The 20,055-nt window shown below is 41.5% G+C and overlaps 1 protein-coding gene and 2 pseudogenes across 1 annotated transcript; 1 reads left to right on the top strand and 2 right to left on the bottom strand.

Annotated features, from left to right (window-relative positions):
* Nucleotides 1–2,453: 2,453 nt before the first annotated feature.
* Nucleotides 2,454–4,183, top strand: LOC150040692 (zinc finger and BTB domain-containing protein 1 pseudogene; annotated as a pseudogene).
* Nucleotides 4,184–4,793: 610 nt separating this feature from the next.
* Nucleotides 4,794–5,028, bottom strand: LOC150040691 (cyclin-dependent kinases regulatory subunit 2 pseudogene; annotated as a pseudogene).
* A 6,608-nt stretch (nt 5,029–11,636) lies between these two features.
* LOC150040690 (uncharacterized) lies at nt 11,637–15,200 on the bottom strand. Its single transcript, XM_090327088.1, has 5 exons — nt 15,066–15,200; nt 14,045–14,148; nt 12,958–13,079; nt 12,761–12,864; nt 11,637–11,982 (listed from the first exon to the last, which is right to left on the bottom strand). Exons 1-5 carry the CDS (start codon nt 15,092–15,094, stop codon nt 11,637–11,639), a joined length of 705 nt encoding a protein of 234 aa, XP_090183214.1. The 5' UTR covers nt 15,095–15,200.
* Between the last annotated feature and the right edge of the window lie 4,855 nt (nt 15,201–20,055).

Raw genomic sequence — 20,055 nt, 5'->3', positions numbered from 1 at the left:
TTGGACTTTCTCAAGGCTAGAGCTCTACCACTTGAGCCTCAGCACCATTTTTGGCTTTTTTCTATGTATGTGGTACCTAGGAATTGAATCCAGGTCTTCATGCATGCTAGGCAAGCACTCTACCACTAGGCCAAACTCCCGGCCCCGAGGAGTAGCAATCTTAATCTCTAACAAAATTAACTTCTCAGTAAAATCAGTACATAAAGATGCCCACTACATATTAGTAAAGGGGACAATTCATAACCAGAATATTACAGTTATAAACATTTACTCCCCTAACATGGGAGAACCTAAGTATATCAATCAAACTCTCTTAGCATTACAGAACAAGATATACTCAAACACAGTCATAGTGGGAGACTTCAATACGCCACTCTCACCAAATGACAGGTCAACTCAACAAAAGATAAGCAAAGACATCTTTGACTTAAATGACACGATAGCCCGGCTGGGCTTAACAGATATACACAGAGTCTTCCAACCAATGGCTAAACTTGATACATTTCTCTGCAGCACATGGAACACACTCCAAAATAGATCATATAATACTTCATACAGAAAACTTAAAGCAGATAAAGAGAACTGATACAATTCCCTGCATTCTATCTGATCACAGTGGAATCAGTCTAGTTCTAAACAACATAGTAAAGGGTTGAAAACAATCAAACACTTGGAAGCTGAACAACACAGTTCTGAATAACTTTTGGATTACAGAACAAATCAAAGAAGAAATTCAAAACTTTCTTGAATGTAATGACAATCAAAATACATCACAAATGAACTTATGGGAAACAGCAAAAGTAGTTTTTTCATATATTTTATTGTAATTAATAGAAGAGTTACATTATATTCACTAGATAGAAGGTGCACTACTTCACAAACATTGATACCCTTTCTCAGGTCTTGGTCCCCATTTCCCTCTCCCCACCCCCACCACTCATCTTGTTTTCCCCCCTTCCCTATCCTATTTCAAATAACCAAATAAGCATATATACAATATATCAGATAACATGGTAAAATACTGTAACAATGTGAGATAACCAAGGGACAGCAAAAGAGATGAGAGATAACAGTAGATTAAAGACAACAATCAATCATTATATGGCTAGCAAAAGTAGTTTTAAGGGGCAATTTTATTGCACTATGAGCCCATATTAAAAAATAGAAGAAGCTCATGTAGACAACCTAAAGAAGGAATTGAAGCACCTAGAGGAGCAAGAAAAAGTTAATTCTAAAACAACTAGAAGGACAGAAATGACAAAAATAAAATCAGAAATATCAGAGATTGAAATAAGATCTACTACACATAAAATTAATAAATCAAAAAGTTGTTTCTTTGAAAGAGTCAACAAAATTGACAGACCCCTGGCAAGATTAATCAAAAAAAGGACAGGGGAGACTCAAATAAACAAGATTAGAGCTCCTATGGGAATAATCACTACTAACATTCAAGACATTCAGTCCATTATGAATAAATATTTCCAGGGCCTATATTAAAAGAAATAGGAAAATTAAGTAGAAATGGATGGTTTCTTAAGTAACTATAGGCTATCCCCATTGAACCAAGAACAGATAAGCAAACTGAACAAACTAATTTCATACAATGAGATAGCAGAAGAAATCAGGGAAATGCCAACCAAAAAGAGTCCAGGTCCAGCCGGTTTCACGGCGGAATTCTACAAGACTTTTAAAGATGAATTAATACATATACTCTTGAAACTCTTCCAAGAAATAGAAGCAGAAAGAACCATACCAAAGTCATTTTATGAATCTAATATTATGCTCATCCCCAAACCAGGGAAAGACCCAACAAAAATAGAGAAATACAGACCTACCTCTCTAATGAACACAGACTCAAATCTTCTCAATAAAATACTAGCCACGAGAATCCTTAAATAATTAAAAAAAGTATAGACTACAATCAGGTAGGCTTCATCCTACAGGCTGGTTTAACATTCACAAGTCAATTAAGGTAATACATCATATCAATAGAGCTAAGGATAAGAATCATATAATTATTTCTCTAGATGCAAAGGCATATGACAAAATACAACATCTATTAATGTTGAAAGCACTAGGAAAAATAGGAATAGGAGGTACATTCCTCAAAATAATTAAAGCCATATATGACAAACCTACAGTCAGTATCATACTAAATGGAGAAAGAATAGAACCATTTACCTTAAAATCAGGAACTAGACAGGGATGCCCACTCTCTCTACTTCTCTTCAGTATAGTTCTGGAAGCCTTAGTCAGAGCAATAAAGCAAGAGAAGGACATCAAAAGGATCCAAATAAGGAAAGAAGAAATTAAACTATCCCTATTTGCAGATGACATGATCCTATACCTGAACGACCCAATAAACTTCATTCCCAAACTCCTAGAACTAATAAACCACTTTAGCAAAGTGGCAGGATACAAAATTAACCTGCAAAAATCAGTAGCCTTTCTGTATGCCAACAATACGAAAACGTGGTATAATACCATGCTTTGGATGGAGTTATACCTGTAATAGCGGTGGCATTGAATTCAGCTATGAAAACTACTAGATGAATACATGCTGACCTGTACTAATAGACATTCATATCAAAACTCAAGATCGTACATCGAATAGTAGATAGTAGAGAGGGGAAAGACAGTACCATTAAAGCTGAATTTGGTGGCAAGGATTCCGTTAAACCATTTTCTGTACAGAGAGACAAGTACAGAGAAGATGCAAGCCATACTCCTGATGACTCAGCTTTCACCACTGGCACCAGAAAAAGTGTCGCAGTGGAGTCTGATGTAGTTGGCGATGAAAAAAATTAGAGTGGATGAAAGGAAAAGAATCATCAAAATGGAACCCAAAGATATTTCTAAAGCTGACCTAAAATCATGCAACATTATTAACATTAATGATAAAGACTGCAATGAAGCCACTAACGGTGATGAATTAGAAGATGAATCTGAGAAGCCCTTCTATAGATACTATGTTGAAGATGTCAGAGTCAAAAGAAAAAAGTGGTGGGGCCGGGAACAAGGCCTAGTGGTAAGAGTGCTTACATAGCATGCACAAAGCCCTGGGTTCAATTCCTTGGAACCACATAACACAGAAAAAGCCAGAAGTGATGCTTTGGCTCAAGCGGTAGAGCACTAGCTTTGAGAAAAACCCCAAGACAGTGCCCCAGCGCTGAGTTCAGTCCCACGGACTGGCAAAAAATGTTGCAGGAAAGCCATAAAACCTTGGATGTCCATAAATGTTGATGAAAGTGGTGGTTTAGAATATATGAGGCCTCCTTACAACAACAGTCCAGTATAGGTGGAGACTGAAAATGCATCTTATGAATGGTGTGGACTCACACACAATGACTGAGGAAGACTTGTCCTTTTATTACTCAGCCAAACACATTGAAAAGATCTGTGCATGCATGTGGCAAATGTAGACAACTACTTGTGAAGGAAAGACAACTACAGGAGCATGCTCAAAGATATGGAGAGCCTCAAGATTGGACAATGAAAGGGCTAGGAGATACTGAGGAGAAAATGGACATGGAAGAAAATTGTGATAAACAATCTGAAATAAGAGATATGTTTGTTGAAATGTTGAATTTTCTTAGGTACAATCATTACTACATACACAGTCTCCAATAAAGGCATGGTTTAAACATTCTGCTTATCCTTTTTGATATCCTTATTGTGACCAGCATTATGAAACTGGTTGAATGTATGTCCAGCTGCCTAGACCAAGATACAGTTATAGAGTACCATCATGGAAGAAAAAGAAAAAGATCCCATCACAGCCTTTGTAATTTGTGTAGAAAATGATTTGAACAGCCTAGTCATTTAAAAGAATACTACACTGTTCATACTAAGGAAACATAGTTTATCAGACATATGGAAAGCAGTTTTTAAGAGAATGTCAATTGAATTTGCACAATAGTATGTACGAAGGCATAGCCAGGATATCTGTTCCATTTGCAATCGAGGAAACTTCAGAAAATATGACCATGTAGGGCATATGATTTCTTATTTATTTGCACATAAGACTATAAGCCTGATCTGCTTTCAGGTATTCTCAAATAATATACAGTTGAGGAAGCACATGTATGTTCATCTGTATACCTATTGAATATGTGAAGTAAAATACAATTTGAGGAAAGATATTAGATCACATTATAATACCAAGCATTTGAAAAGAGCCTAAGTGGTTATCTACTGTGCTAATGTCTAGTTGATGGCAGATGAAACACCAACACCAACAGGATATGAGCTATTTAGAAATTTTATAAGATAAACTGTCACAAAAAATTACAAGGCTCTTTTAACTATAATATTTTTGTTTAGGACCTTAAGTATCTGTATTTTAGGTGTTAGATGTTCTATTATTTTTGTTGTATCTTAAAAGCATTGTTTATAGTTTTCTTAGCAATAGTTAAATTTCATTTAACTATATACTGTAGGTGAATATTACCCCTTCAATGGCTATTAAACTTTAGGGTTTTTTTTAAAAATCAGGAAAATGATAACTTCACTATTTCTTATGTTTTTTAAATACAATATGCAAACTTTATTCAACAAAAATAACATGTGAAGTCACAGGCACTTAAATTATGAAAAAAAACAACTAGAAGAAATTTTAAACACCTTCCAATAACCTTCTTGAAGGTGAATTGAACTGAGCCCTGTTGCTGGGAAGAATACAGCTCATGCACAGGTAATGATGAACTGTACATTTTTTGAAGTATTCATTGAATACTACCCTTATATACACATAGACATTTGAACAAGATTTAACTGATGATCCTAGATAGACTTCATTTTTGTTGCTCATTTGGAAGAGGTTGTCTAAAGAGAGGAATATGAGGTTTTGACTCATGAGTCATGTAATGAACCTAGACAAGAGTCTGTTGGACACCAAGCCTCCTCTTCAGACATCAGATAAGTTTTGAATACTTGTTTAGAAAGTTGTCTGGGTAACATGACATGCTGGTACTCTTAAAGCTTATCCAAGTACTTATCTGAGTAGTAGATCTTCTTGTGGGCAAACATTTGTGTGGGAAAAAAAATGGGCACAGCACAGGCATATGTCCACACTCCACTGGGGAAACCTGTCCACTCTCTTACATTTTTGAAAAAGGTTGTCCAATGACATTTTGAGCTCAACATCACTGGCCATTCTTGTTTTAATTTTTAGCTTTTGGGGTGTCAGTTTTGGATAGAGAGTTAGCTACATTGTTCAGTTATGAATGAAATTCATATTCTTAAATTGACATACTTATTAGGCAAGTTAGGTGTATTAAATCTAACCTTTAAGTTTGACATGGGCTCAAACTTGGTCTAAGATGATTGATGGACCTGAGGGAATTCGTACAAAGGAATGTTCCCATTAATTGATAAAATATTGATCACTAATAATCACATTTAAAACTTATATTAAGTATAAATCCCAATGAATTCCCTCATTTGAGAAATTAGTGGGGATAATCTATTTTGCGTTGTGATACTAAATTTAACTATGATAGTAAATTTTAAGTAGAAAGACATCTTGTGTACTTTAAAATATTCTGATTCCTAAAGTATGTCATGTTGTCAATTGTTTTGTTTATAAATAGATTTAAATAACTCTAGAAATATTACATCTAAAAAAAAATGAGGGCCGGGAGTTTGGCCTAGTGGTTAAAGTGCTTGCCTAGCATGCACGAAGACCCGGGTTCAATTCCTCCGTACCACATACATAGAAAAAAGCCAGAAATGGTGCTGAGGCTCAAGCGGTAGAGCTCTAGCCTTGAGAAAGTCCAGGGACAGTGCTCAGGCCCTGAGCTCAAGCCCAGGACTGGCAAAAAATAAAGATAAAGAAAAATGAGGGCCAGGAACATGGTAGAGTGCTTGTCTAGCATGAATGAAGCCCTGTTTTCTATTCATCAGTACCACATACACAGTAAAAGCCAGAAGTGGTACTGTGGCTCAAGTCGTAGAGCACTAGCCTTGAGAAAGCCCAAGGACAGTGCTTAGGTCCTGAATTCAAGCCCGGGGACTGGCAAATAAAAAAAGGAAAGAAAAACTGTTGTTTTACCTTTAAAATTACATACTTTTGAAACTTTGAAATTTAGAAAAGCTGCCATGTATATCGATAAATCTAATAAAACAATGAAATCAATTATTAATTTGGCAGTTCTGTAAGAGTAGAGTATACAAAAACTACATTCTGTTTTATACTATCTATGATTTTAAGAAAATTTGTGACAAATGTAGTTTATCTAGTACATTTATCTACTACAGAAAGTTTGCCTACTTTTTTATTTTGTTTATAGTCTACAAAATAGGAAAATTATAAGATAATCACAATATATAAATGGAAACATTTATATGTAGAAGTATCACAAGTTTTTTTACATAGGATTTTCAATGATTACATGTGACTTAAAACACCAGTAGAGGGCCAGGAAAGTGGCCGAGTGGTAAGAGTGCTTGCCTAGCATGCATGAAGCCCTAGGTTTGATTTCTTAGTACCACATACACAGAAAACGCCAGAAGTGGAGGTACGGCTTAAGTGGTAGAGTGTTAGCCTTGAGAACACACAAGGACTGTGCCCAGGCCCTGAGTTCAAGCCCCATGACTGGCAAAAAAAAAATAAAAAATCACCAATGGAACACAACTGTAATTCTAGTTATTCAGGAGGCTGAGATCTGAGTATTCTGGTTCAAAGCCAGCCCAGGCAGGAAAGTCCATGAGTCTCTTATCTCCAATTAACCAACAAAAAAAACTGGAAATGGCACTGTTGCTTAAAGTGGTAGAGCACTAGCCTTGAGCTGAAGAGCTCAGTGACAGTGCCCAGGCCCATAGTTCAAGCCCCAGTACAGACAAAAGGGAAAAAAAAACCTGGAAAAACTGGCCTACTGTTAACATATCTTCTGAAAAGAAAAAAAATATATGAATTAGGTAGTCAAACAGAGATTGAAAATCCAGCTGGACCTCAGGTAGAGTCAAAGATCTACAGGTCAGTCAGAGGGCTTGGTGCACTCAGGGTCTGTGCAAGAAAGGTCCAATAACAAGGGGGAATCAGATATGATCAAAAGTAACGTTATGGCTGGTGTTAGAGTACATGCAAATGAAAAGATTCCTCTCACCCTTTCTTACCACCTCCTCAGCCCACCCGGGGAAATCACAACTCACCCAAACTTCTTTTCCCCCAGCAGGTACTGATCTTCCAGAGTCCTCACCCCACATTGTGCAGACACATGAACAAGGCCACCACTATCTCCCCTGCAGACCCAGATATCCTGTGAACCACCTGCTCATAGGTATGCAAGTCTAGGGAGTGGGCAGGAGGGAATGAGGTTGTGGGTTCAGGAAGTCAGAGTAAGTATAAGAAGTGGGGAGGGAGGGGCCTGGGAGCCTGGACTTGGGGAAGTGATAGAGGCTAGAGGTGAGGGTTCAGTAGTTAGGATGGAATTTGGGGGAGGAGTCTAGATTGTGCATGTGAGGTCTGCAAGTGAGAATGCAGGTCTTGGAGCCAGGATTTGGGTTCAGATCACAGAGGGAAAGAAGCCTGGGATCAGCCAGTGGGAAGCAGGGAATTGAGGTTAGGACTAAGGAGTAGGGAGCTGGGGTAGAACCCCTGTCAAGGTGGCTTAAAGGCTTTGTGAACTCCCCCTTACTTCTAGATGTCATCCTTTGTCTTTGGAGCAGCTCTCTTGGAATGGAATCCCATGCTTTGAGGTGTAGTGCTTCACATCATTCATAAGTGGGGTAAGAAACAAGAAAGTCCAATTACACCCCTTAGTTCACTGGCTGTGTGAACACTCAATACTTCCAGTCATACACAAGTTCACCTGGGACTGGAAAGAGCCTTTTGTGCCAGGAAATTGCCTTGACCTGAAGAAAAAATAGAAGCTGTTTATGACAAGCAGATGGTAACTTGCTTGGTTCAAGTTACGTAGGTAAACTCCTTAGTAACAGGGAGACAGGGCTGTTAACTTTCTTATGGGCTCACTGCAAAATAGCTCAGAGGCTCTTAAGAAAGACATCCTGGCTAGGTGGTCATAATCCTACATCCTGCTGGGTGCTGGTGACTCATATTTGTAATCAGAAGCTGAGGTATGAAGATCAAGGTTCAAAGCCAGCCTGAACACAAAATTCTGTGAGACTCTTATCTCCAATTAACCACCAGAAACCCAGAAGTGGCGCTGTGGCTCAAGTGGAAGAGTGCTAGCCCTTGCGCCTAAAAGCTCAAGGAAACCTCCCTGGCCCAAAGTTCAAGCCTCACAACTGACAAAATAATAATAATAATAATAATAATAATAATAATCCTAGCTCCTCATGAGATCTCATGCTCTGAGGTGTAGTGTTTCATACCATTCAAAAGTGGGGTAAAAAACCAGAAAGTCCAAGTACAACCCTCACTGGCCTGGCTGTGTGAGCACTCAATACTCTTAAGTCACACACAAGTTGGCCTGGGAGTGAAAGGAGCCTTTTATGCCAGCAAATTGCCTTGATCTAAAAAAATAAATAAATAAAGCTCCTGTCTCTATAATGAGCAGATAGCTTGGTACAAATCATCTTTGCTAAACTCCTTGGTGACACAGGGAAAGTGCTGTTAACTTCCTCAGAGCATGGGATCCAGTTCCCAGAGGGCTGCTCCAAGGGCAGATGATGACATCTAGCTACTCTGGAGACTGAGATCTAAGAGTCACAGCTTGAATCCAGCCAATGCAGGAAAGTCTATGAGACTTACCTCTAATTCACCAACAAAAATGAAGTGGCATGGTAGCATTGGGCAAAAGTTCAAGGACAGCAGCCAGGCTGTGACTTCAACCCCCAGCACAAAGAAAAAAGGCACCCTGCCTGGGCAACGATGGCTCATCCAGTATATCAGGGGCAAAGCCAGGGAGCAAAACAGTTCACGCGACTCTGTATAAAATAACTAGCTCCTGACTCAAGTTCTCTGGTTATTCTGGGGCATTCTTTCTGAATGTAGACAATGATAAACTCTGCCTTCAGTCCATTGTCTCTGTTTTCTACATTGGCAAAATCTTGTGAAATATTTTTAAGTCTATCCTCCTTCCCCTCACTCATGTCTCCTCTTATTAATTTTTCACCACTAACCCTTCACCTTCTCCTTGACTGCAAATCCTCACTTATCTTTGTTGGAGGCAAAGTTGAGCTCAAGGCAGATGCTCATGGCTATAATCCTAACTACTTGGGAAACTGAGATGTGAGAATTTAGGTTCCAAACCAGCTCAGAGAAATCCAAGAATGGCTTATCTCAAACTCATCAGCCAAAAGCTGGCTGGCTCAAGTGCTAGAGTGCCAATCTTGAATGAATAAGCCAAGCAAGAACCTGGGTTCAAAATCAAGTCCCAGCATTGACACCAAAGAAAATGTTCATTTTTCATAATCTTAAATTACAATGTATATAGAGGTGTGCAAATGTTTCACTTCTCCTGTTCAATATATTGTGATCCTTCTAGATAGGAAGCTGGTGTCTAACTCTGAGAGACATAATCATTATTTTAAAATATTTTTCCTTGACGGTTGCTGGTGGCTTATCCCTGTAATCATGGCTACTCAGGAAGCTGAGATCTGAGGATCATGGTTCAGTGCCCACCCAGACAGGAAAGTCTGTGAGACTCTTATCTCCATTTAACCACCAGAAAACCAGAAGTGGCACTGTTGCTCAAGTGGTAGAGTGCTAGCCTTGAGCTGAAGAGCTCAGGGACAGCGCCCAGGCCCAGAGATAAAGCCCCATGACCAACAAAAAAAAGTTTTTTTCTTTTGAATTGTTCAACTATATAATCACTGTGCCTGTTTTTATTTCTATTCTATTAATTTACCTTTAATCTATCTCTAGCCATTCTCCATGTACTCTTTATTATTTTGTGCTTTACTATTAGAGTTTGAACTCAGAATCTTGAACTTGCTAAGCAAGTTCTCTACCATATCAGTCATGCTTTCCGTCTTTTTTCTTCTTTGTGACAGGATCTAAACTTTTCCCAGCTGTCCTTGAACTCACAATCCTCCTGGGTCTGCATTTTCAATACTTAAAAATTATAATTATTATAAAGTGATGTAGAGGGAGGCTACAATTCCATAATAACAATAAAGAATATATTTCTTTTTCTTTTTTGGCTGGTCCTTGTGCTTGAACTCTGAGCCTGGGCTCTCTCCCGAGACTCTATTCTCAAGGCTAACTCTCTATCACTTGAGCCACAGCCCCATTCTCAGCTTTTTCAGAGTAATTTCTTAGAAATGAATCTCACAGACTTTCTTGCCTGGGGTGGCTTTGAATCACGATCTTCAAATCTCAGCCTCATGAGAAGCTAGGATTATAGGCATGAGCCACCAGTGCCTGGCACTAGTACATTTCTTTTTATTTTGTTCTTTTTATTGTTTAATTCACTAAATTCGTATGGATAAGGAGACCCTAACAAGTGCAGCTGTGGTTTCTCACACGGTGGATGCCTCCATGGTTTCTCAGCGTTTTGTTGTTGTTTTGCTAGTCCTGGGGCTTCAACTCAGGGCCTGGGCACTGTCCTTGAACACTTTTTGCTCGAGGATAGCACTCTACCACTTGATTCACAGGACCAATTCCAGCTTTTTCTGTGTATGTGGTACCAAGAAATCGAACCTAGGGCTTCATGCATGCTAGATGAGCACTCTTGAGATCAAGGCCTAGCAATATACAAAACATATATACTAGAGAATGCTTACTCTCAAGACTGGCACTCTACCTCTTGAACCACATGTTCATTTCTGCCTTTTTATTATGTGGGGGAATTTTGTCATGATCCTTAGAATTCAGCTTCTTGAGAACTAGGATGAGCTTCATTATTGAGGACTGTTTATTTTGCCTAGTCCTGGCGTTTGAATTCAGGGCCTGGGTATTTGGTACCAAGGTATCGAATTTGGGTCTTCGTGCGTGCATGCTAGGCAAGTACTTTCTCACTATGCCAAACTCCTAGCCAGTGTGTTATTTCTTTTAAGCACCCACATTATCACAGCATTTCATTATAAATGGCATTGTTTGTTTTTACTGATTCTGGGGCTTGGACTCAGGGTCTGGGCAAATGGACATTGCCCAGGCTCTAAGTTCCTACCACTTGAGATAAACCTCTACTTCCTAATTTTTGGCGGTTGACTGGGAGAAGAGCCTCATGTGCTTTCCTGCCCCAGTTTAGAGTTGCCATCCTCAGATGTGAGCCTCCTGTATATCTAGGATTTTAGGCTTGAGTTACCTGCTCCCAGCTTCTTTGCCTTGTTAAATGCTTTATCTATATCCACCATCTCCAACACACCACTCTAAAAATTCCCAATCATTGTATCAGTTCTCTGAAGGAGGAGAGAAGTGAATAAATAGAGCTCGATTTATGGCCTCAGTTTACCTTCGCCTTTCCTCAAACAGGTTGCTCCAAGCTGTATTTATCAGAGATCAGAAGACTGAAACCAGTGCTTTTTTTTTTTTTGCCAGTTCTGGACTTGAGCTCAGGGCCCGAGCACTGTCCTTGGACTTTCTCAAGGCTAGAGCTCTACCACTTGAGCCTCAGCACCACTTCTGGCTTTTTCCTATGTATGTGGTACCGAGGAATCGAACCCTGGTCTTCATGCATGCTAGGTAAGCACTCTACCACTAGTTCAAACTCCTGGCACCAGTGCTTGTTTTAAACAGTATTTTTATTCTTTCTCTTAACAGAGAAATCTTGTGAAGCCACCTGGGCAAGGAAGTGGAGTAGGGACTGGGCTGGGTGAGGACCCTTGAATTCTCTCCCTCTACCTCCCTTTTCCATGGTGTTTGGGGTTGGATTTGGGATTAGGGTCACCATTCCATAAATGGGGTTTAGGAAAGTAGCCTTTTTCCCTCGACAGGTAGATTCATGCTGCTGGGCATAGAGGGGGTTAAGACAATTCATGTCACCATCCAGAAACAGGGTTTTGTCTTCTAGTCCACTTGGTAAGCACGAAGCCTGGTCTGATTGTCCTGAGGCAGATGTTGAAGGTTCACAGGGCCTGAGATGAGAGGGACAAAAGATGGGGTTATGAGGGACTCCTCGCATCAGGGGCTCCTGAAACCCTAACTAGACCTCCCTCAGGAATATCCTATCTATTCCTGACTCTATTTTGTGTTCCCACTTGCAATTTGTAAAATGTATTTATTGGTACTGGAATTTGAGGTCAGGGTCACACTTTTGCTAGGAAGGTGCTTTCACATCTGAGCCATGCCTACATCCCCTTTTGCTTTTAGTAATTTTTTTTCAGGTTGAATCACACACATTTAAATCGGCCAGCTTCCAACCAAGAACCTTCTACCTGGACCTCTCATTTAGCCCGGAATGGTAGGCATGAATGCTGCACCAGCCCCTAACTCTCCTCCTTCAAGGTAGCATTTTCCCTAATCTTCACTTTTCAAAGTGCTCCCACCCTGCTTCACAACAGATCCCCCTCATCTGTCTGAAGAGTCCTCCCTCTTTGTAGCCCTGTCCCCTTTTGCAGTACTAGGAATGAGACCCAAGGGATCATGCATGCCAGAAAATCATGCTGACACTGAGTTCTACTCACAGCCCCTCTGCCTCTTCTAGTGTCCTATATCCTGCTTGTACTCTGCTCTGTCTCTTCTTAAGATAAGTATCTTCTTCCAAAACCATCCAACTCTCTTCCTGACTGTTCCCTTCCTCTGGGCCCTATAAACCTACCCAGAGATTGTTCCAGAAATGTCCAGGCATCTGAAAACACGCAGTCTCTCTGAATGCTATCTCTTTTACCCAGTCCTTTCCCATGAGATACTCACCTCACTATTGGGCTATGCAAAAAGGGGATCCACCAAATAAGGTACCAGATAATGGTAGATGATTTTTGTGAAGAAGCAGATGAAACTTTCATCTTAGGTGGAGGCTGAAGGACAAGAAGGGACAGGAGTCAGGCTAAGTTTGTGTATAAGGCCAGTCCAGTGAGGTCAGGCTGGGGACTGGGGTAGGAGATACTGACCGGTATCCCACAAGATTCCCTGTACGAATGGTATACACCAACAAAAATAGTAACTCCAGCCAGCATAATCAAGGTTATTACAAGCACAAAGATGAGTTTGTAAGGAGCAGCATTTTCCATATCTGTTGTGAGAGAAAAGCAGGTAGGTAGTGAGGATTTATGTGCTGCCCTATTCTGAATCTACTAGGAATGTGTATGTGTGTGTGTACTTCCTTGGGCATGAACTCAGTGCCTGTGCTGGTCTCATTCTACTTCCAGACTTTTTGTGTGTGATGGTTAATTGGAAGTTAAATGTCTTTTGGAATTTCATCCCTGGACTGGTTTTGTACTATATTCCTCAAATCTCACCCCTCTGAATAGCTAGGATTATAGGCTTAAGCCACCATCATTTTTCAATTATTGTAACTTGAACCCCACAGTGTGAACTGTTTTTACCTCTAGATGCTTCACTTCACCTTGTTTTCCTCGCCTTTTATGCCACTATTGTCTATATGAACTTCCGCCACCCTCTGACAAAATCATTTCATTCAAGCTACCTTTCCAGTAGTGTCTCATGTCCTTTCTTTTTCTTTCACCACCTCTGCCTCCTCATGGGACTAGCACTTGTCCTTCTTGGTCTCAAAGCTTGGCTTCTCTCTACATCTAACTAGCTCTACCTTCCTGCTGTCAAAATCATTCCCATCCCGCTATCTGAGCCTTATCCTTCCTATACCTCCTTGCACCTTGGTTTTGTTTTATGTGCCCCAGAGGAGTAAATCTCAAGCGGAGCACATGAGTGCTAAGTGTTGTGTGCTGAGCTATATACTTCTATTAGGTTTTTGAAATTGTGCTTCCTCTCTCTAAGTTACTAGCCCTGTTGCCTCCTGAACTTCTCTCTGTGGTCATAAATGTCCCTTCCCATTTTGATCAGACCATTGATTTTTTTCTTCTGAGTCCATCAGAGAACTTGGCCTTCCTGTCTTCCTGCTTTCTCCTTCCATGCAGACCCTCAGAGCTACGGTTTTCAAACAACCGTGCCCAGGCTATTCATCAACCCCGGCATCTTACTCTCTGAACTTCCGTGTTCCCCCCACTACTGAGACATCACCATCATCAAAGTTAGAGCCATCACATGCAGGGTGATGAGGCGCATTCAGAGGCTGTGCAGGTCCTGCTTGCTGAATATGTGGACCATCGCCCCCGGCGTACAAGCTAGAACATGGGAGAAGAGACATGGCATTCAGGATATGATAGGAAAATTCAGAATGACACCGCCAAACCCGCCCTCACTGTCAGAAATCTACACAAAACATGCACATGCACCCTTCCTTGGAACTTGATGGGTCCGAGGTCTGGAAGAGAAGGAGCTTAGAGGTTCTTGTTCTAGTCCCCAGCCCTGGACTTAGCTTACTCATTGTAGATGAGGTATCCAAGGGTGACCATGAGTCTCTATATGAAGAACATGGCCCCAACGGACACATTGGGCACTGTAGACTAAGGTCTATAGGCCCTCAAGCCCAGCTCCAACCTCCAGAGTCCTCCCCTCCATGACTTGCATTCAGCTGGTACACGCTGGGGTGCTGTGTGGCTAGCCAAGCCTCCTTTCTCTGCCCACCTTTCACTCATTCTGCTCTCCTCTCACCCATTCTTTTTGTTGTTATTTTTGGGACTTGAACTCTGGGCTTGGGTGCTGTCCCTGAGCTCTTCAGCTCAAGACTAATACTCTACCACTTGAGCCACAGCACTACTTCCAGTTTTCTGTTGGTTAATTGGAGATAAGAGTCTCAGACTTGAGTGCCCAGGCTGGCTTTGAACTTCGTTCCTCAGATCTCAGCCTCCTGAGTAGCTAAGAGCCACCGGCACCCTGCTTCCTCTCATCCATTCTCACCTAATCTGTTCACCCTTCCCTTTTCCTTCCAAGTGACTATCCATGCTGTCTCTGTGTGTCCCCTCACCTATAAATTCCCCCACTGCCTTAATCCCTGCTTTCCTTCCCTAGAAACATATCCGTCCTCAGCCATCTAACATCTTTGCTTCCTAGCCCTGTCTATGAAGATTCCCGCTTCAGTTGACCCCTGATCTCTGCCATTCTCACAGTTACTAGGGATTAGAGTAATAGAAAGACTCACTCGGGCAGCATGTCTGGCCCTCGGTCCATAAGGGCTCTTGACCATATGAAACTCCTCCTTAGTTAGAGTCTTGCCTGAAGCTAAAGTTCTGGGGCTGCTATGGGAACAACAAACACAATGAGGGCCCCTCCCCTCCAAACTGGCCTATCACATAGGCCCCCTAGCTGCCCACTAACTGCCAGAGTTCTGTGTAGATGTGCAGGTCCTCAGGATGACACGCAAGGTCAAAGTCATAATGGGCACTGTGCAAAGCACTTGTGTAGGAACAGAAACAGTACATGGGGTTTGGGTATGGGAGTTTCAGAGGACCTCTTACTCCTTCCTACTCTAGACCCACCTTCTCTCTCCGTGTCAGACACTTGTTAGCCCCCATTGTGTACCACATGGCTCCACCATGAGTAATGCAGTGGGTGCCAGGATCATAGGGTCTTATGGTAGGCATTCTTCCTGTTCTGCATCCCTACTGTGAGTCAAGTATAAATAACAGGGCTGCACAGGTGCTGTTGACCCTGCTGGGATGAGACCGAAAAGTATTCCCTTCAGTGCTGTCCCCTTGGAACGCAAATCACAGCTGTGCTGTGTGTGTGTGTGTGTGTGTGTGTGTGTGTGTGTGTGTGTGTGCGTGTGTGTGTGTGCATACAGGTGTGCTGGTCTGGTTCTGGGGGATGAACTTGTGCTCTAGGTGCTGTGCCTTAGCTTTTTTTCCCCTCAGTGCTCATGATATATCATCCATTGAGCTTGAATTCCATTTCCAGCCTTTTGTGATTAATTTTAGGTAACAATCTCACGGGTTTCTTCCTGGGACTTACTTTTTTTGTGTGTGGTGATTCTAGGGTTTGAATTTAGGTCCTGAATGCTGTCTCTGAGTATTTCACTCGAGGTTAGCTCCCAACCACTTGAGCCACAGCTCTACTTCTGGCTATTTTGGTAAGTTAATTGGAAATAAGGATCTCATGGCCATTCCTGCCCAGAGGGGCTTCAAACCTTAATCCTCAGATCTCAGTCTCCTAAGTAGGTGGGAATAAAGGTGGGAACTACCTACACACAGTTCCTGGACTTTTTTTGAACCGAGATCCCCAGACTATTAAAGCCACAATGACCAGGTTCCAGTGGCTCATAACTACAATCCATGCCTAGATCTTGAGTTTAAGCCCTCAGAATTGGTGTACACGCAAAACAGAATTAGGCACTTTAATCTTTAGATATTTTCAGAGCCAACACATCATTTAACAGAATAAACACAGAAAATATAAATCAAACTTTCAACTACAATTATCAGACCACAAAATGACTTGCCTAGAGTGAGACTGAGAAAAAGACATGCACATTGCAACATTCAAAAGCCAGGGACCAGAGTTAAGGACAGTCTCAAATTATACAGAGCTGTGTGTCTTTCCAGAGGAGATGGGAATGGAGCTCACACGTGTAATCTGAGCATTCTCTGTCCCAGCTATTGGGAGGCAGATTCTGAGGCTAAGGAGGAGGATTGTGAGTCTAGGGGAAACCTTAGCTACATAGTAAAACCTCATCTCTAAAGAGGACGAGCCAGGCATGTGGCTCAGTGGTAGCTGTTTGCCTAGCACACAAGAGGCCCTAGCATAGTCAATAAACATAAATAACTCGAACCACAGAAGGGTAGTGAGATGTTTGCATTAGGAAATATATACAGCAGCACACAATTTCACAGATTTCACCATAGTAAAGATAGAATCAATCACAGGGTGTGAACAACAGCCAAACCTATGTGGGTATACTGTAATAGAGAAGACATATACAGGTTATTTTTTTAGTTGTGAGACTTGAACTCAGGTTCTGAGCACTGTCCCTGAGCCTCTTTGTGCTCAAGGCTAGCACTCTACCACTTGAGCCACAGTGCCACTTCTGTTTTTTTTCATTTGTTTGTTTTTTGGAGTGGTTAATTGGAGATAAGAGTCTCATGGGGACCTCCCAGGGTCCCCAACATGAAAGTACAAGTACACTCCTCACTAGCTTGGCTGGGAGAACACTTAGTATTACAAGTCACATGCAAGTTTACGTGGGACTGGAAGAAGCCTTTTGTGTCAAGAAATTGCCTTTTTTGTGGGTCATGAGGCTTGAGCTTGTCTTGGGTGCTGTCCCTGAGCTCTTCAGCTCAAGGCTACCACCCTACCCTTGAGCCAAGCCCCATTTCCTGTTTTCTGGAGGTTAGATGGAGATAAGAGCCTCAGGTCCTTTTGTGCCTGGGCTGGCTTTGAACCTTGATCCTCAGATCTCAGCCCCCTGAGTAGCTAGGATTACAGGTGTGAGTCACCGCACCCAGCTAAGAAATTGCCTTTATCTGAAGAAAAAAAATAAAACACCTGTCTTTATGACAAGCAGATCCTGATAACTCAGTGCAAGTCATCCTGGTTGGACATTCATGGATCATGTTTGTAATCCTAGCTCCTCAGGAGACTGAAGACCAAGAATCCTGGTTTGAATCCAGCCTAAGCAGGAAAGACTATGCGACCCTTAACCAGAAGTACCACTGTTGCTCAAATGGCAGCACTCTAGCCTTGAGCAGAAAAGCTCAAGGACAGCACCCAGATCCTAAATTTAAGGTACAATTCTAGCCCAAAAACAAAGAATGAAAGGCATGTCTGCCTTGGTAAAGATGGCTCATATGTGTAACCCAAGCTCTCAGGAGACTGAGATCTAGAGGATCAGGAGCAAACTCAGCCTGGGGAGAACAAGTCATGAGACTATGTAAAATAAGAAGCTCCTGACTCAAATTCCCTGGGTATTCTTGGGTATTATTTCTGAATGTGGACAATGGTGAGATCTGTCCTTAGTCCAGTTTTTTTTGCCAGTTTCCCTTATCAGACAAAATCTTGTGAAGTCAGTGTCTTTCTTACTAATTTTCCACACTAACCCTCCCTCCACCCTGTTCCTTGACTACAAATCTCCACTTATCTTTGTTGGAGTCAGAATTGAGCTCAAAGTCAGATGCTGATGCCGTAAGGCATCATCATGAGCTAGTAAGTTTAGCTACTCAAGATGCTGAGCTGTAAGAAGCAAAGATTCAAGCCACTCCACAAAGAGAAATCAAGGGTACTCTTTTGTCCAACTCATCAGCAAAAAGCTGGCTGGCTGGCTCAAGTGGTAGAGCACTAGCTACTGGTAAAAAAGGCCAAGTGATAGCCTGAGTCTCTGAATTAAAATGTATGAAAACATTCATTTTTCATAATCTTGGTGTTTTGTGTGTATAGTGGTATAGAAATGTATTTCTCTTCTCCTCTTCAGCAATGTATGGTCCTTCTAAATATCAAGTCTGAATTTGAGAAATACACACATATTGAAGTATTTTTGCCTTTTGAATTATCTCATTATTCTTATAACTATACAATTGATGGGTGCGATTTTATTTCACGTGCATTAACATTACTTCATTTCTCTCTACGTCTGGACATTCTTCATGTGCTTTTCTTTGTCTGTTTTTCAGTACTGGGGATTGAACCCAGAGTCTTGAACTTACTAGTCAAATGCTCTACCATATCATTCATGTCTGCAGTTTTTTTCTTTTATTTCATTGTTGGGATAATGTATAGAGGGGTTACAGTTACGTTTGTCAGGTAGTAGGTGCATTACTTCTCTCACATTGATACCCCTTCTCATGTTTTTGTCCCCACTCACAATCTTCCTGCCGCCAAATCTTGAGTAGCTGGGATTACAGGTGTGCACTACTAAGCCTAGCTTCACTATATATTTTTTGTTTTCTGTCATTACTAGTGCTTGACCTGAGGGCCTCTCAATCACAAGACTGGGAATCTTTTTTTTCCTTTTATTTCTTTGCCAGTCCTGGGCCTGAGCACTGTCCTTGGGCTTTCTCAAGGCTAGTGCCCTACCACTTGAGCCACAGCACCACTGCTGGCTTTTTCTATGTAGGTGGTACTGAGGAATCGAACCCGGGTCCTCATGCATGCTACGCAAGCGATCTACCACTAGGCCAAATTCCCGGCCCCAAGACTGGAAATCCTATCACCCGAGCCACACTCTGCCTTTTGGCTAGTTCAGCGAGTCTCAGAATTCTCTGATCAATCTAGTTTACTACTGTGATCCTCAGAACCAAGCCTCTTGAGTAGCTAGGACCAACTACACTCTTGAGGACTTTTATAAGAGCTCTCTTTTTGTGTGTACTGCTCTTGAGGTTTGAAATCAGAGCTTAGGCACTGTCCTTGAGCTTTTCTGTTCAAAGCTAGTGCTCTACTACTTGAACCACAGCTCCATTTCTGGCCTTTTGATAATGTATTAGAGATTCGTTTCTCAAGGACTTCCCTGCCCTGGCTGGTTCCAAACTATGATCTCATTTCAGCATTCTGAGTAGCTAGGAATACAGTCCTAAGTCCCCAGTGCCCAGATTATAATAGTTAAGAATCCTTTTCATCTCAGTATTTCCTTTTCAACTACATCATTCTTTGGCATTACTGGAGTTTTGTACTCGAGATATGGCACTCATTGGAACTTGACTCATGCATCTAGTCCTCACCTGCATCATTGTAATATCTAATTCATTTCAATGAATTTTTCTCTGTGTAATTAAAAATTTTAAATCACTTATCTGCTATTGTTTTTCTTTTTTTTTTTTTTTTGGCCAGTCCTGGGCTTGAGCTCAGGGCCTGAGCAATGTCCCTGGACTTTCTCAAGGCCAGAGCTCTACCACTTGAGTCTCAGCACCACTTCCGGCTTTTTTCTATGTATGTGGTACCAAGGAATCGAACCCGGGTCTTCATGCATGCTAGGCAAGCACTTTAACCACTAGGCAAAACTCCCGGCCCTGCTATTGTTTTTCTAAATAGCTATTTGCTCCTGGGAAAATGTGTAAGGTCAGATAGCCCATGTGATTGCAATGGTTGAAAGTTGGTATTCCTATGCTGAGCTTGACCAATATGTCTCCCTTCTCATAGTCTACCACTTCGAGGGAAGCTACTAGCACTTCTGTCTTAGCCACCAATCCCCAGACTAGGAGTGACAG

Source organism: Megascapheus bottae, chromosome X, assembly GCF_031878675.1.
Source record: "Megascapheus bottae isolate mThoBot1 chromosome X, mThoBot2.hap1, whole genome shotgun sequence".
Lineage (NCBI taxonomy): Eukaryota > Metazoa > Chordata > Mammalia > Rodentia > Geomyidae > Megascapheus > Megascapheus bottae.
The sequence above is the reverse complement of the archived record's forward strand: the minus strand, read 5'-3'. Positions and strand labels throughout refer to the sequence as shown.

Coding starts and splice junctions, on each gene's coding strand:
- LOC150040690 (XM_090327088.1), bottom strand. CDS start 15,094: ATGGACCGAGGGCCAGACATGCTGCCCGA. Junction 14,149..15,065: donor GGGCCAGACATGCTGCCCGA/GTGAGTCTTTCT, acceptor CCCATGTTCTAG/CTTGTACGCCGGGGGCGATG. Junction 12,865..12,957: donor GGGAATCTTGTGGGATACCG/GTCAGTATCTCC, acceptor CTTGTCCTTCAG/CCTCCACCTAAGATGAAAGT.